General features: G+C 34.5%; 1 protein-coding gene across 1 annotated transcript in view; it reads right to left on the bottom strand.

Moving 5' to 3' along the window:
* The window catches only part of LOC142353346 (metabotropic glutamate receptor 3-like), an 83649-nt gene that overhangs the window by 60683 nt on the left and 7556 nt on the right, over nucleotides 1-15410 (bottom strand). The window contains exon 2 of the mRNA XM_075405578.1: nucleotides 207-395. Within this exon, the coding sequence (XP_075261693.1) occupies nucleotides 207-395 (189 nt within the window). The remainder of the gene's footprint in view (nucleotides 1-206; nucleotides 396-15410) is intronic.

Genomic DNA, 15410 nt, shown 5'->3' on the forward strand with positions numbered 1-15410 from the left:
TTGTCCGAAAACAGACTTGGTAATAATCTTTCCAGTTATTTTTATTTCCTAATGTGATGAATTAAAAAACACCCTCCGTACGTTATGCATATGTAAAAATGCCACAAATTGCGGCAACATCGTTTGGAAAAAACACAATGATTTTGCTAGGAAACCTTAAAACTTCCCGAATTTGGGTAATATTTTCATTTTGAACGATTTCCGACCTCGGATGACATGACGTGAACATAAGTCCAGTGGAAATGAGCCACAATATCCACCATAGCCGCAGCCTGGAACTTGTCTGGGGGGACAGTCCGAGTGAAGAAAGGGTACTCTCTCTTGTCGCTCAGACCATGTCCGGTTGACGCTGGACTCACTTGTGACACGTGGAACAAACCCAGAAGATTCGCAACCTACAAATGATAAAACCCGACTGCATAGAAATCGGTATCAGGTTTGGCGATGGTAAGGTTTTGCAAAAGTAACTTGACTGGTAAAGGAGCTGAGCATTTATTGCATTTGGACATGTCTCGGGGTCCATGCCTTATCGAATCAGGGGATTCGATATAAAACTAACGCAAACGAGCAAATTATACCAACCGAACTCCAATTTTAAATTGTTTTTTTTCCGTGGGAGTTTATTTTCCAGTCCTATCGGTGTTGCTGGTATTTTTTACAATGAGAAAAGCGATGAAACTGCGACGTTAAAACCTGGCCTTATAACGGTTTTTGTTATTTTAAACGGCTCCGTTTGTATGAAAAATTTCTCTGTTTATGTTTTCGCCGGTCTTGTTGTTAGGAGCGTAAATCATCATTCGTATGTGGAATTTAAAACGAAAATTGATTATTTTCAGATTTGAAATTGACAAGAACCGCTGAATCCGTTGTTAAAAATTTTGAGCGATTTTAGCAAAAATACCATTTTTTGTTTATAAAAGCACAAAAACATCAAGAAAAGGAAGCAGTACATATTAGTTGATGAGCATAACTTCAATATTTGTGGTTCTAAAAATTTTGTTATCTTTCTGTAAATATTTTTAAAATCAATTAACAAATTTTTTAATCCAATTTTTAGAGATGGGTAATATGCAGGTATCTTTTAAAACCATTTCAATACGCAAATCAAATTGTGTTTTAGATTTACTTTAATGTATTTTTGCTATAAATTCTGAGAATCGCATGATCAGAAAAGCCAATTTTTTAACAAGTTATGCTTGCATATGCTTTGTGTATGTAAATTCACGCGTTTTGTATGTTCGTTTCCTTTTCAGTTGACCGAAAACAATCTTCGTTGATAATTATTACAGAACAATATAAAAAATTTCTACGTCATATTTGTCAAAAACACACTAAAGACTTCTTCTTCCTCATGAAAAGTTCAAAAGAAACAATAAGACACTTGGGAGAAATTCGTACAACAAAAAAATGTCTATACGCATTTACTGTAAAATTTCCTGTACGCGGTTTTGTAAATTTTCTCACTGCATCAACAGCAGAGCATTTTTATCTATACACACAAAATGAACGCACATTTAGTCAAAGCCATTTTAGCACAGAACAAAAATCATGATGATTTTGACTTAACACAGTCTTGGTTGATACTACAAGGAAAAAAATCAACTATGACACTATATGCTGACACATCTCATTTTTTCAACTCTGAATGATTCAGAAAATTTCATCTTTTTTGTAAGAACTAAAAGAAAATGTGATAAAAAAGAGATAAAAATAAGCAACAATGTAGCAAGCAACTTTATCAGATTTTTAAATTACTTTTGTTCGCTAGCTTTTTGTGCGCTTCAAAGTAAAGTGGCTAATGTTCGCATTGAGTAGCATTTCATTATGGGATTTTTTGCTTACAATTTTTCTTCAGAAGCCATTCTTAAAAAGCACAGTTTTTAGTTATATATTACCAGCTAAATTAATCTATATCTACATTAGTTAAGAAAATTATATTAAATACTTTTCAATATGGAAAGATATAAAATCAAGTGAAATCTAAATGACCTTTTTAGTTATAGTAAAATAGTAATATTTCCGGAGTCATAAGAGTACAATTTTAATAAATAACTTCAGTAAACAAAAATCATATTTTTTTGGCAGATTACCGATTTTCTTTAATATATTTTATGACCATCGAAATTTGGATGATCTTAACTTTTGTTTAAAAATATTGTGAGAACATCGCAAGTTGTTTTTAGTTCTTTTGTTTTTTAGACCCAAAGTTGCCATGAAATATCATAATGCAAAGCTCTCAAGTCATCAAATTTTAGATAAACGATTATTATAATACCAGTAAAATAACTATCATTACGCACATATTTAAAAATTTTCGCATGTAGCATACAAAACAATGAAAAAAGTGGATTAAGATAAACAAATTACAAACGCAAAATTAGTTTCCGTTCGAATAAATTCATGAGTGAATAAATGTGACGACAATACGCTGAATTTAGTGACAAATTCTGTCACAATTATCCACGAATGCCAAAATTTATTTGTGGACAATTGTAGATAATTATGACGGATATATCCACTTTTGACCGAATTTGAACTAGTTTATTGTAGTATTACGAGAGCCGTTACAAATGAACGGATAATTATTCCCGCATTAAAGCGAACGTATTTAGGCGCTAATTAACCATTCTTTCGCCGCGCGCTAAACAAACTAACGCTTATTAAGACTACCAGTACACAAGTATTTAAACAACTCAGTTCGACTTATTTAAATAACACAACTTTAGGCCTGGATCTCCTCGCTTATATCCAGGACAGAAAATGTACGTTGTTGAACGTTGGCGGCCTGTAAAACCACAGTTTCTTTTGATTTAAATTACTTCTGCTTTTGACAGTTGCAATGCAGATCTTTCCCCCCAAGTTCAATAAAGATGAAGCAGATTGCTTCAGGGGAAAAGACAATAGAGTCTCATAAAAAGCCCCCAAGAAAACCATAATTGTTGCGGTTTTAGAAGAGGGGAAAAGCAGAAAACAGGCGCCTACGAAATCAATAACTGATGCTCTCAGCTTTTTAGATTTTTATTATTTTTTGGAGTTTCAATAATTTTTCCGTGAGATAAAAAAGAGTTAATTCTCCTGCCTTCTCGGCCAATAGGAAAATTAAGAAGCACCTCACTATGAACGTGAGTTTGTGATTCGCTCCCTATCGGCCCAAACGGAGCTGAGAGGAATTAATTGTTTCTCTCAGCGAAGTGGGACGGAATAAAATTAGAGAGACAAATAACAGAGCCAACTACCAGCAGCAGACAACTGCTTCATTTCTCTTACAAAATAAATTTCAAAATTCAAATAGAGAAGAAATTATATAAAAAACTTCTAACTTAGAAGAACATTTTTTAATTTTCAAACAGAACATTCTTACGAGAAACCGACTTGAACAAGTTTCAACGACGCACTCACTTAACAACAACAAAATCAAGTAACAGCTCAACCCGGTTAAATACTACTCAGTGTAAGCTTGTTTATTTAAACTATCTATTTAATTAATTGAACTTTTCAGCCCCCCAACAATTTTAAATTGAGACTTATAGCACAGACAGGTCTTAGGCATATATCTTTGCCTTCGATTTGTTATATCTTTTGTCAAGTTTGACTGGCATACATAAAGAGATCCCGTATTGTGTGATCTGTAGCAGCCCAGCCAAAATTGATAACTGGTGCGCCCTGAATTTTTGTTTTTCTATCCGATCTGATTAAAATAGTAAAATAACCACTACCACAGAAGTGAAAGCACACTAATAGACAAACAAATAGAGTAATTTATATCAAATTTACGGCCGAAATACAGTAAATTTACATTAAAATAGTAACAGGCAACTGATTCTTTGCTCTTGTAAAATTGTTTTGACCCGGGTGGGGGTAATCTATGTCCGATTTTTAGTTTATTTATATAACAATTGAAGTACTTTCTCATTTTATAGTCAAAATTTAACCAAAATTCGTCCCCCCAAAACCTATTTAGCCTAATTTTCACCCAATTTTCATCAAAGTTATGGTTAAATTTTAGTATTTACACTTTAAATAACCAAAATTCAACCAGAGTTTATCCCCCAAAATTTATTTAATTTGATTTTAACCCAATTTTCACAAAATTTATGGTTGAATTTTAGTATTTTCACTCTAAATAATTGAAAGTTATACAAAATTCATCCCCCCATAACCTTTTTAGACTATTTCTGACCCGATTTGAACCAAATTTATGGTTAAATTTTAGCATATGCACTCCAAATAACCAAAAATTATCCAAATTTCACCGCCCCAACACCTAATTAAACTAAACTTTAGCCGATTTTCACCAAATTGACAGTAGAATTTTAGCATTTTCACACTAAACAGCCGATTTTTAACCAGAAATCATCCCCCCAAATCATATTTAGAGTAACATATGTCTAGTTTTCACTAAATTTTTGCCCAAAATATAGCATTTGCAAACAAATTAACTTAAAATTTACCAGAGTTCATCCCCCCAATGCGTGTTTAGTGTAATTTATACCAAATTTTCTACAAATTTAAGCACACATTGTTGCATTTTCACATTAACTAACCCAATTTTGGTTACATTTAAGCCTTCCTTAGTTGAATATTCACTCTGTTTTATCAATTTCTTGACCCGGGTGGGGTAATATTAATCAAACTTTAACCAGATAAACATCATTTTGACCTAAATTCTCAAATATTAACCACAATTTAACAAAATTAACGTCATTTTTATTAAAATTTAAGGGAAACTAATCAGATTTAAGCTGTAACAACATCAATTTTATCCAATTTTAATCAGTTTTACACAAATTTTAGCCAATTTAGCGTCATTTTTACATTATATTTTCCCCCCAACACAGATTTGTAGCCTGGAAATTACATAAATTGATGAGAATTTCCCCAGTTTAGCCGGTTTCACACGAACATTTTCACCAATAGAGGTTTTAAACAGTGCATGGACCAAACTGGAATAGTTATTGTAGAACATCTTAATCTAACAGCAATAGAAAACACTAGAAGGGGTAAAATAACACGGTTTATTACTGACGGAATTACTTTCTTAGCTATTTTCTACGTGTTTGAACATAATTCTCCCGCTGATTTTTGTATAACTTATGCATCTGAGAACCCTAATTTTCAGAATTTACTAACTTTGTTAAAAACTAAAAACAGTGTGATCAAGATTCCCGCAGAAAATTTAGCCAATAATTAATTAAAAGAGCGTAAACTAGCCTTTTTAACCCAAATTGTACACAAATTTATTATAGAAAAGTTGTTGTCTCATGTTAAAATACGGTCATTAACAGACTCAAGCACTTTAGAAACAATATTTAAACACTATAATAGCTACAAAAATACTACTACTGATGTACTAAACATCCCGTACTAAACGTTTTTATACTGTCTTCTGTGTAATTTCATACACAAATACAATAATAAAACAACAAAAACAATTGTTCTATGTTATTTATATGTCATATATTAAAGTAAACGTTCAAGATTTAAATATAAGTATTAAAGTACATAACAAAATAGGCAAAGTTTCATATTATTTAACTGATCAGAACAGAAACTTTTTATGCATTTACCATCACTCTTCTAGCGAATCAGAGACTGAAGTCTACATAACTTACAAGTGGACCAACCCAAACTTTAAGGAACTTTTGTGTGCTCTAAGAAATCAGAACAGTGTGATAGAATTAGCATAAACGTTATCATCTTGTGTGTGGATGAGCCACCAAAATAAAATTTCCCCGTTTGGTTTACAAATCTTACAAATCATTAAACCCAAATACATCAACGTTTCTCCTGACGATCCGAGTTTACCAGATAGAGTTAAATTACTTATAAAAACAGAATTTGTCACACAAATTAAATTTTCAAAAACAAACAGATTTCACCAATACTCTGTTGGATTTAAACACTCTGAAAGCACCTATCCTTGGTTATTAAATTTTACCGTTGAACAAACCGATATTTACTCTTGGGTTGAAATTTTTAGCACTGATAACGGCAAAAACTTTGAATTTAACATACAATCATTAAACGGTCCTAAACAAATAAAACTCATATTACAAAACAAACAGTTCAACTTTCTACTTTAGTATTAGCGTTTTATTACTTAATTGTTATAACAAAAATATTTTCTACACTAATTACCCAAACTAATAATACTTTCGTATAAAATATTCTTTTCACATACTAAAAAAAACATGGCAGCGAACGTTGTTGCGTACCCTGACATAGCTTTTGAGAAATTTACAGGTTTAGATCCATCTGAAGATGCCCAGGAATTCTTTAGTTTAATACAAAGCAAAATCCAATTCTCACTAGGAACAAGAGATCCTGCGGATGCTGGCTTGCAAGCAGCATACGACCCTAGACAAAAAGCGTTGTTTGGTTCGGTTTTGCGTGGGCCCGCAGCCCAATGGTTTGAAACCATAGCACCAGGTTTAGCATGGAACGAAATTAGAAATCAGTTCATTGACCGTTTTACTGATGCAAAAGACAAGTATAGGAAAAGAATTGAAGTCGAGAGTATTAAAAGGCAACCAGATGAATTATTAAAAAAGCTATACACACCGAGTAACAAAAGCAGTTGAAAAAGGATGGCCAGATCCAGATTTTAACAACGACCAGCGTAACGCTAAGTGTATGGAGTACTTTGTAAGAGGATTAACGCCACCTGCACTCAAGCAAAAGGCACATCAGCGGTTAATAGAAAACCCAGCTACAACTTGGCAACAATTACAGGATCATGTAGCAACTAAAGACTTAAGTTTATCTGTTAGCAGTGAATTAACGCGTACTGCCTCAAGTAGTATCGACAATAAAATAGAAATAGAAGGGTTAAAAAACCAACTCACAGAAATTGCAAATCTAATGAAAGATCATAAAATAAACGCCACATACAACAACGACAATCCCAGATTCAAACAAAACCAGACTAGATTCTGCAAGTTTTGCAAACGTTCAGGTCTAACAATAGCTTTCTGCTTTAAGTAAAAGGACTTTAAAAACGAAAACCGAAACCCACCTCAACAACGAGAAAACTCACAGATAATTATAAACGTAGCAGGAGCCATTCACAAGGTCAACAAAATTACAAATCAAACAATTATGACAATCGAATTTCTAGGGACAGACAGGGAAATAGTTATAACCAAAATCAATCCAATTATCAAAACAACTCTAGATCAGACTACCGACATCAATCACCGTACCCATCAAACTCTTCAAACAATTACCGATCATCTTCTTACGATAACCAATCACAGGAACGACAAAATAACCATCGAAACAACTCTTACAGAGATAACAATAGGCAAAGTAGTAGGGATAGACAAAGCAGCGGTCCTCCAAGATCAGATAATCGATATCGTGATAGGAGTAGAGACCATGACCGGGATAGGACACCTACTAGACAAAACCATAATACTCATTCAAGAGATAACAGTGAAGGGCGAAGCCCTCGAGTTCACTTTACCAGTGAAACTTCCAGAGACTATTACAATAATGAGAATCACAACGACGAGTATTTAAACTAGACAGGTCTCCGTTCATAAACACTACTGATAACAAAGCAAGTTACTCACATATTTATATTAATTTATACCAATCCGTCGGAGACAAAAATAAAAACAACGGCTTAGAAACACAGTTTTTATTGGACACAGGAGCATCAAGCTCTATAAATAATTACCACGCTTATCTTGAACTATGTAAATTACAAAACATTGAGATGAGAGCTTCAAAAAATCATACTATAGCGGTTAATGGTGAGAAACTAAAACTTCTAGGTCAAATTACTTTCAAAACTTCTTTCGACATTGAAGGAAAGTATCAAGTGGAAGTTACCACATGGGTTTCAGCCAAAGATGGTTGCAAGCCGAATTTGTTGGGAATGGATTTCCTTGAATCTACAGTAAAATCTATTGACCTAACCACTCCAAAAATTGATTTAAAAACTTACCTTGAAGTAGCCGTCACATTATCTAGATACCAAACGAAAAGCTATCCATACATTAGCTCTTACAAAATTGTAACTCTTGACCAGCAACTACCATTAGCACCAAAATCAACTCGAGTAATATCAATTAGAACTCCGAATGAATTCTTCAGAAAGGGAACCTCCTTCGTAATTGGAAGTGAACTGCAATCTCAAGGAATTTATACTTACAACGTTCAGTGTTTTAGAAAAGAAAAGGAATTACCAATAATGCTAATCAATCCTCAAAACAACAAGGTTGTCATCCAAAAGGGTCCTATTGGGCACACTTTAGAAGACATTGAAATTAGACAAGACCCAGAATTTTCTGTAGTTGACAACGTTGCATTCATAAACCACCTAATGAATAGTGACACTGATTGGGATCAAATATTCCATGTTAGTGAAAAATAAGGTCCAAACATTTCAAAAATTCAAAATTTCTTTTCAAGCAAAACTCCTGAAAAACAAAGAAAACAGAAAAGCGAAAAAGGCAACAAGATTTTACCAACAACTACGAATTAAAAACAGACTTTAGCGACGACCTCAAGAATCTTAGGCCACAATTAGAAACAACTGATGAAAACATCAGACCCGTTGAACTTCCCAAAGAAAAATTTAACAGATTTGACAAAACCGATCAAGCGTTTCTCAAAAAATTTGATTTCAATCAAGCTGACATCAATGACGAAAACTTAGACAAATTATTGAAAACTCTGACTAAAATAAGGACGTTTATTCTCAACACAAATACGATGTGGGAAAAATAAACCAAAAAATTCATGTCAAACTTTTACCAAATTCAACTTTAACCAAACAGAGACCTTCCAAAGTACCATTAAATTATCAAGAAAAACTAGAAAATCTTTTGGAACAACTGTGTAAAACAGGTATAATCCGGGAAATGGGTAATGATAAAGAAATGGGATCAGAATTTATTAATCCAATCATAATCCTACCCAAGGGGAACACAGTAAAACTGGTTATAGACGCCCGATATTTGAATTCAATAACAGATCTTAGCCGATATTCATGGCCACTCGAGCCAATCGGAAGCCTATTAACTAGACTTAAAGGTAATTTCTTCACAACCAGTGATCTTTGTTCAGCTTATAACCAAGTGCCTCTAACTGAGGAAACCAAACAGCTGGTAAGCTTTGTAAATGGTCCAATGCAATACACATTTGAACGCAGATTTTACGGTCTATGCGGTCTACCTAATTTCTTCAGTCGTATAATGACTATTCATTTTGCACCATTAATTAGAAAAAAAACAAGCTATAACCTACATTGATGACACCATCATGCAAGCGCAAGATGAAACCGAAATGTTTGAAATAATTGACAAGTACCATGAGCTTTTAAGGAAATCAGGATTGAAAGCTCAACCTGAAAAGACTAAATTTTTCATTAGGAAAGTACAGTTCTTGGGACACGTAGTAGGTAAAGATGGGATACAACCAGTCAAGAAGCGAGTAGCAGCTTTAAAAGCACTCAAGTCGCCCGAAAACAAACGTGACGTCATGAGAGTTCTAGGTTGTTTAGGATTCTACAGCATGTACATCAAAAATTTGCATGTTGACTGCAAACCATTGTATGACTTAACCCGCACAGAAACTAAATTTGTCTGGACAACAGAACACGAAAAACTGTTAAACGACATTAAAAACAGGATTAGCGAAGATACTATCTTAGCAATACCTGATACTAAATACCCTTTCCACGTGCATGTAGACGCTTCTTCTATAGGAGTAGGCTCAATTCTCGTTCAAGAATTTCCAGAAGGGAAACGAATAGTGTCTTTTAATTCTAGAGTTTACACTAAAGAGGAACAAAAAATGAGTACCACAGCACGCGAACTTTGCGGTGTAATATCGGCATTACAAACTTATGAGCATTACCTAATTGGTTCTCCCCATCCCGTATATGTGTACACAGACCATAAGGCTTTAATGTATCTATGGGGTAGAAGAGGAAAACTCTCTCACAGGTTTTTTAGATACCAGTTAGTGATTTCTCAATTTCAGAACTTGAAAATTATTTGGACTGAAGGAAAAAACTTAGCTTTTCCCGACATCCTAAGTCGCAATGTAAAACTTAAAGATCTGGACAAGTATCAACTTAGACACAAAAAGATACCAAAAGACATTAGACATACCAATACGACGAGCATGGTAACGAGGAAAAATACTTCATTTTGCGTGATAATGAAAAGGGACCAGTAGATGATTTTTTTTCCAATCCTAAAACAAAGCATAACGGGTATCGACAAATTCATTTTCAAAAATGACAAAATGGTAAAGCAAAAGTACGACAATAATCAAAACAGACTTTGCTCAATAAACAATATTTCGGAAGATTTCTCGTATGGTTCATCATTTAACCACTATAGGCGTCACGGCAAACATGAAATAACCCCTGTATCAGAACAAGAGGAAGACGAAACGTCCGATCATTATACAGAAATTGATCCCTACCCTGATGAAGGGATAACCGAACAAAATTTTGACCCAATTTCGGAATTTGAATTGTTCAATGAGAACCAGTCACCGGAATTAGATTTTGACAAACTCTACATTGATCAAACTAATACCACAGACTCGGAGTACAGATTCCCTCTAGAATACGATAAAGTTTTTCTCGTGAAAAATAGCACTTGTATAGACAAAACCGAATTAGCAAAAAACTTTCCCGAAAATACAAAAATACAAGATGCAAGAGAGCTCATCGATAAACTGACAATCTTCTCTAAAGAAGTTGATTTAAATACATCGGTAATTTGTCAAGAACAATTAAAAGACCCAGTGATACAACAAATTCGCCAATTAAGGACGAACAATAACAAAGATGAAAAGTAAATTGAATCCCGACAATCTAAGGCCATAATGTCGTACATTAATAACTTTGAGAAACTGAGTTTTGTAGGTAACATCTTATGTATTCAACAACAAAAAGACGAACCAGATATTGAATACTTAAAAATTTGTGTAGCACTGTCATTGTTCTTTAAAGTTTTTCAGCTAGCTCATTGTGAACTGTCACGTCATGTAGGTTTAGATAAAACACTTGCTAATGTAAAACGATTTTTTTATTGGCCCGGAATATATAAATGGAATGAAAACCTAATTGCTGATTGTCTTGAATGCCAAAAAAATAAACAAAAACGGAGAGACATCCACGAGGCACCTCTCGAAAAGTGGACTGATACAGTCCCATTCCCCTTTCATACGGTCCATATTGATCACAAAGGATCTTTAAATCCTCCATCGAACGGTAAACACCATTGTTAAGTTATTGTCGATTCATTTTCGCGTTTCATTCAAGTATACCCTGTACATTCCAAAGACGCAGTAGACACCATAAAAGCTTTAGAAAAGTTCATCTTGTCTTTTGGAATACCACAAAAACTTGTTTATGATAAGGGTTCGGCATTCATGAACCAAGATTTTGCGAGTTACATTCATGAATTAGGTATAACCCCCGCACCTCGAACTGCTTATGCGCCTTGGACTAATGGTAAAGTCGAGATCCAAAACAAACATCTAGGAGCACATTTCCGAATTTTTCTAGAACAAGCTCGAGGTAAATGGGATGAACTGGCACCAAAATTTGCTTTTTCTCATGACACGGTTCCAAATGCTAGTACTGGAATCTCACCTTATGAAATTGTGTTCCGACAAAAACCACAGATACCTCTGTCACTTAAGTTAGGACTCCTACGAAATTCACAACTCACATGCTCTTCCGAGTTTTGCAAAGACCTGCCTCTTCACAGGCATACCTTGCAAACTTCAAAAAACACCGAAATTGACAAACTTCTAAAACCGACTATTAACAATTCGTTGCTTATGCGAGAAAACCAATTCAAACAAATATACAATAACGCTTATAAAAGAAGCTTAGAAAACAATAACCGCGCACATAAACATAGAAACAAACACAAATTAGGCAAGCCACTTGAGGTTGGACAAAAAGTTCTAATGGAAAACCATCAAATCGAGTTAGGAAAGTCAAAAAAACTACATGAACTAAGATCAGGTCCTTATACTGTAGAAAAAAAACTAACCAATGTTAACTATGAATTAACTTTAGATAGCAACCCGGCCACCAGGAAGGTCGCTCATAGAAATCACCTAGTCGAGTACTACCCAGCTACTGAAACTATACCAGAGTTAACCCTAGAATATGGTATAGATAAAAATATTTGTGACACATTTTATAATAATCTAATGACAAGTCAGATGAATAAACTCAACAGTCCCTTGACTAAATTCTCCTTCCAAAGCCCCACTAACACCGAATATTTCCCCGTGGATAATTTCATACGAAGAGACTCCCCTGTGCAGAACTTCGACCCTGACCGAACACCTGCCAATTTCGATTCTGGATTCAACGAAGCAAGTTCAGGTGGTCGTGACAACCCACCTCCAGTCCAAACACACCTGCCTAGCGGTAGTCGAACAAGAAGTTCAACTCCTTGCCCACAGCACAATTCTAGAATACCTCTAGACCCTAATTTAAGTCCTCTCCGCCCTAATACATCGGAACAAGGACCTTCTAATTTACAAACTTTAGAAATTAATAATAATAATAGGCGAGCTTCTAGTCGCTCGGCCAAGCCGCCATCACGCTATTAAGCCGGATTTACTTAACTTTGTTTTAGGTAGCAATAAATCCAGTCATCATTTACTGGCAGTGTCTATTACTACAACTCATAGCCTTAATTCCCGACTTGAAGCGCTAAAAAAAGAACAGGATGAAGATATCCTTGTTTTGAAAAACTATATTTCTCTTATTTACTTATAAGTCTTTTCTACTTTTGTACTCTTTCTATAGTTATTAACGCTACTGGACCTCCTTTTGAGGATATTAATGACGTATTTAACAAACTTATGGTCATTCATTATGACTGTTCTAAAACGAAAGAAAATAAAATGTATGATTTAACACAAGTTTCTCCTTGCAAAATTACACCCGAAAACATTCAGATGGTTGATACACATGTAACACTTTATCAACGGTCTTATCGGACCTTTGTTAAAGCTCTTATGTGCAAAGTTACTGCAATGCTCATTCGTTATAATTGTGGTATGTTTTCCTATTCATCAATTGTACACAACGCTCCAATAATAACATACGATATTATTGTTTCACCCGAACAATGCCTAAATGCTAATAAAACTGGAAAAATTACTGTTACCGAATTTGACGATGATGACATGGAAATTGACATAAAACATGGAATAAAAACTGTCTCCTATAAAAACCAGGGAGTTGATCTTGAAGGTGATTCATCAACATCTTGTGATAATCGTGGTCAAATTAAACACTTCTCTTTTGAAACCCTGATGCAAGAAACTGTACTCGATATTGATCTTAATGACAGAACTGTCTATAACAGTCAAGGACTAAAACTTCCTTGTGCCCTCTCAGAAGGAGGTTGTCATTCGACATCACTCGACCCCTTTGCATACAATTGGGAGGCACCCGAAAAACGAACTTGGTAACGTAAAGTATTTCATAGTGAGTGATGAAAAACCGGAGACGCCCTATGAAGGACCAGGAACGTATTCTCCTGCTGAAATGGACATAAAAATTAGAGTAATTGATGAAAAAGAAAAGGTGTGTGGAAAACCAGAATTTATTTACAGAACAAATTTAGATTCTTTATATGTTTCTTAAAAAGGCGGATTTAATATGAAGACTGGCAAACCTTATAAAACAAAAACTCAACAATTTTTTCATAAACTTCGTGTTGAACCTGACAATAGCCTAAGTGTAAATGGGTTTAATAGGAAGCCTTCAGATGAACAGATCCGAACAACCGACAATGGTTTTGTTGCATGGGAACACTTAGACAAAGACAAGTTAGACTATGATCTTAACCTTGCGGTAAAAATGGATTTTGTCATATATCATAATTACATGCAAATAAAACAAGCATGGAAAGGTTTGGTCATAGAGCAATGCGAACTTGATCGAACTCAGAAACAAATGATACTTATGCAGGCTATCCAAAATAATCGTTTAGCTGGATACATGTTAACCGGCAACCGCTCGATGTTCTTAGACACAGATGGTAGCATAGGTTGGCTGTACCACTATTCAAAACGAAACTCACCACTTCAGGTTCTTGATCAGTGTTAGGATAGGATTCCTATTCATTATGATGGTAGGACAGTGTTCGTCGACCCAATTACTCGACAAACCTTCCCATTTGCAAACGAAGTAGATTGTGTTGGAGGCTATAAAAATGCCTACCAATTAGATATTGATAATGAAAATTCATGGTACCATTTGATGCCAGCACCTGTTCCTTTACAACCGCCAAAAGTATTCTCTTCAAGAGTTATTAGTTCTATTCCACAATTTACCGGTTACGAATCGCAACGTGCCGGAATCTACACACCAAATCAGCTTAAATCGTTTTGGGACAATATCTTGCACTCGGAAGCTTCAAAATCTGTTTTGACAAAAATTTCAAGAGAAGTTCTAGAAGGAAGAAGCATAGATTATTCTCAAAAAGATATCTATGCGTCAGCAATGGGAATTAACATACAAATTTATCTAGATTCTCTTCTTTCACCTACATTTTTTACAGACCAGTTCAAAGGCACTTTTGGAATCATCACTTTTTATCTGGAAAAAATTGGAGTTTATTTTGCTTGTTTCTTGTGCATAAAATTCTTAACTGATGTAATCGTAACAATCATAAGAGCGTTCGAAATCCACAAAATATCCAACAAAACAATGGGTTTTTGGAAAATTCTATTAGGAGCAACATATAATCTTTGTATCTTATCGTTCTTTACACCGGTGTTCTCTAACGAAACCAAACCGTCGGCCCCACAAAACAACAATCATTTTTTACCGCTTAGTAATTATCAACCTTACAGCACAATAGAAAAAACTTACAAATGCGTTGAGGATCAACCAAGAGAAAATAAAATTAATGAGCATTATCATACAGAAAATAATAAAGCAGAATACCCAAGTCTGGCGTCACATCAACCACAACCACAAAATGATGCAACCATTCGAAGTGTGGTGGCACCTCCTTAAAGCTGTGACTAAAAATCATCCTTTTTATAAAAAAATATTTTTTCTCAAAAATAATAAAAATTATTTGTATTAGACTCTGTAAGTTAGTTAATATCTTGTTTAGATACACCTCAAGGATGCTATGTTATGCAGCCCAAATTCATAAAACAGCCTAACGCTTTATTCATTCGATTTGGACAAAACACCGGACAAATATTATCATCAATCCGCCTTGAAAACTACTGTAACTATTAGAGTTGCATCTTTCTACTTCAGTGACATCATTGATCTGGATGTACCACATTCAAATTTTCAATACTTCTCATTGTTAAGAGCCCTGATTGATAACACAATTACTTTTGTAAACATTGGAATCAAATACGAAATTGTTTCAAAGCACCTG

The sequence above is a fragment of the Convolutriloba macropyga genome, chromosome 14, assembly GCF_964194025.1.
Source record: "Convolutriloba macropyga chromosome 14, txConMacr16.3, whole genome shotgun sequence".
NCBI lineage: Eukaryota > Metazoa > Xenacoelomorpha > Acoela > Convolutidae > Convolutriloba > Convolutriloba macropyga.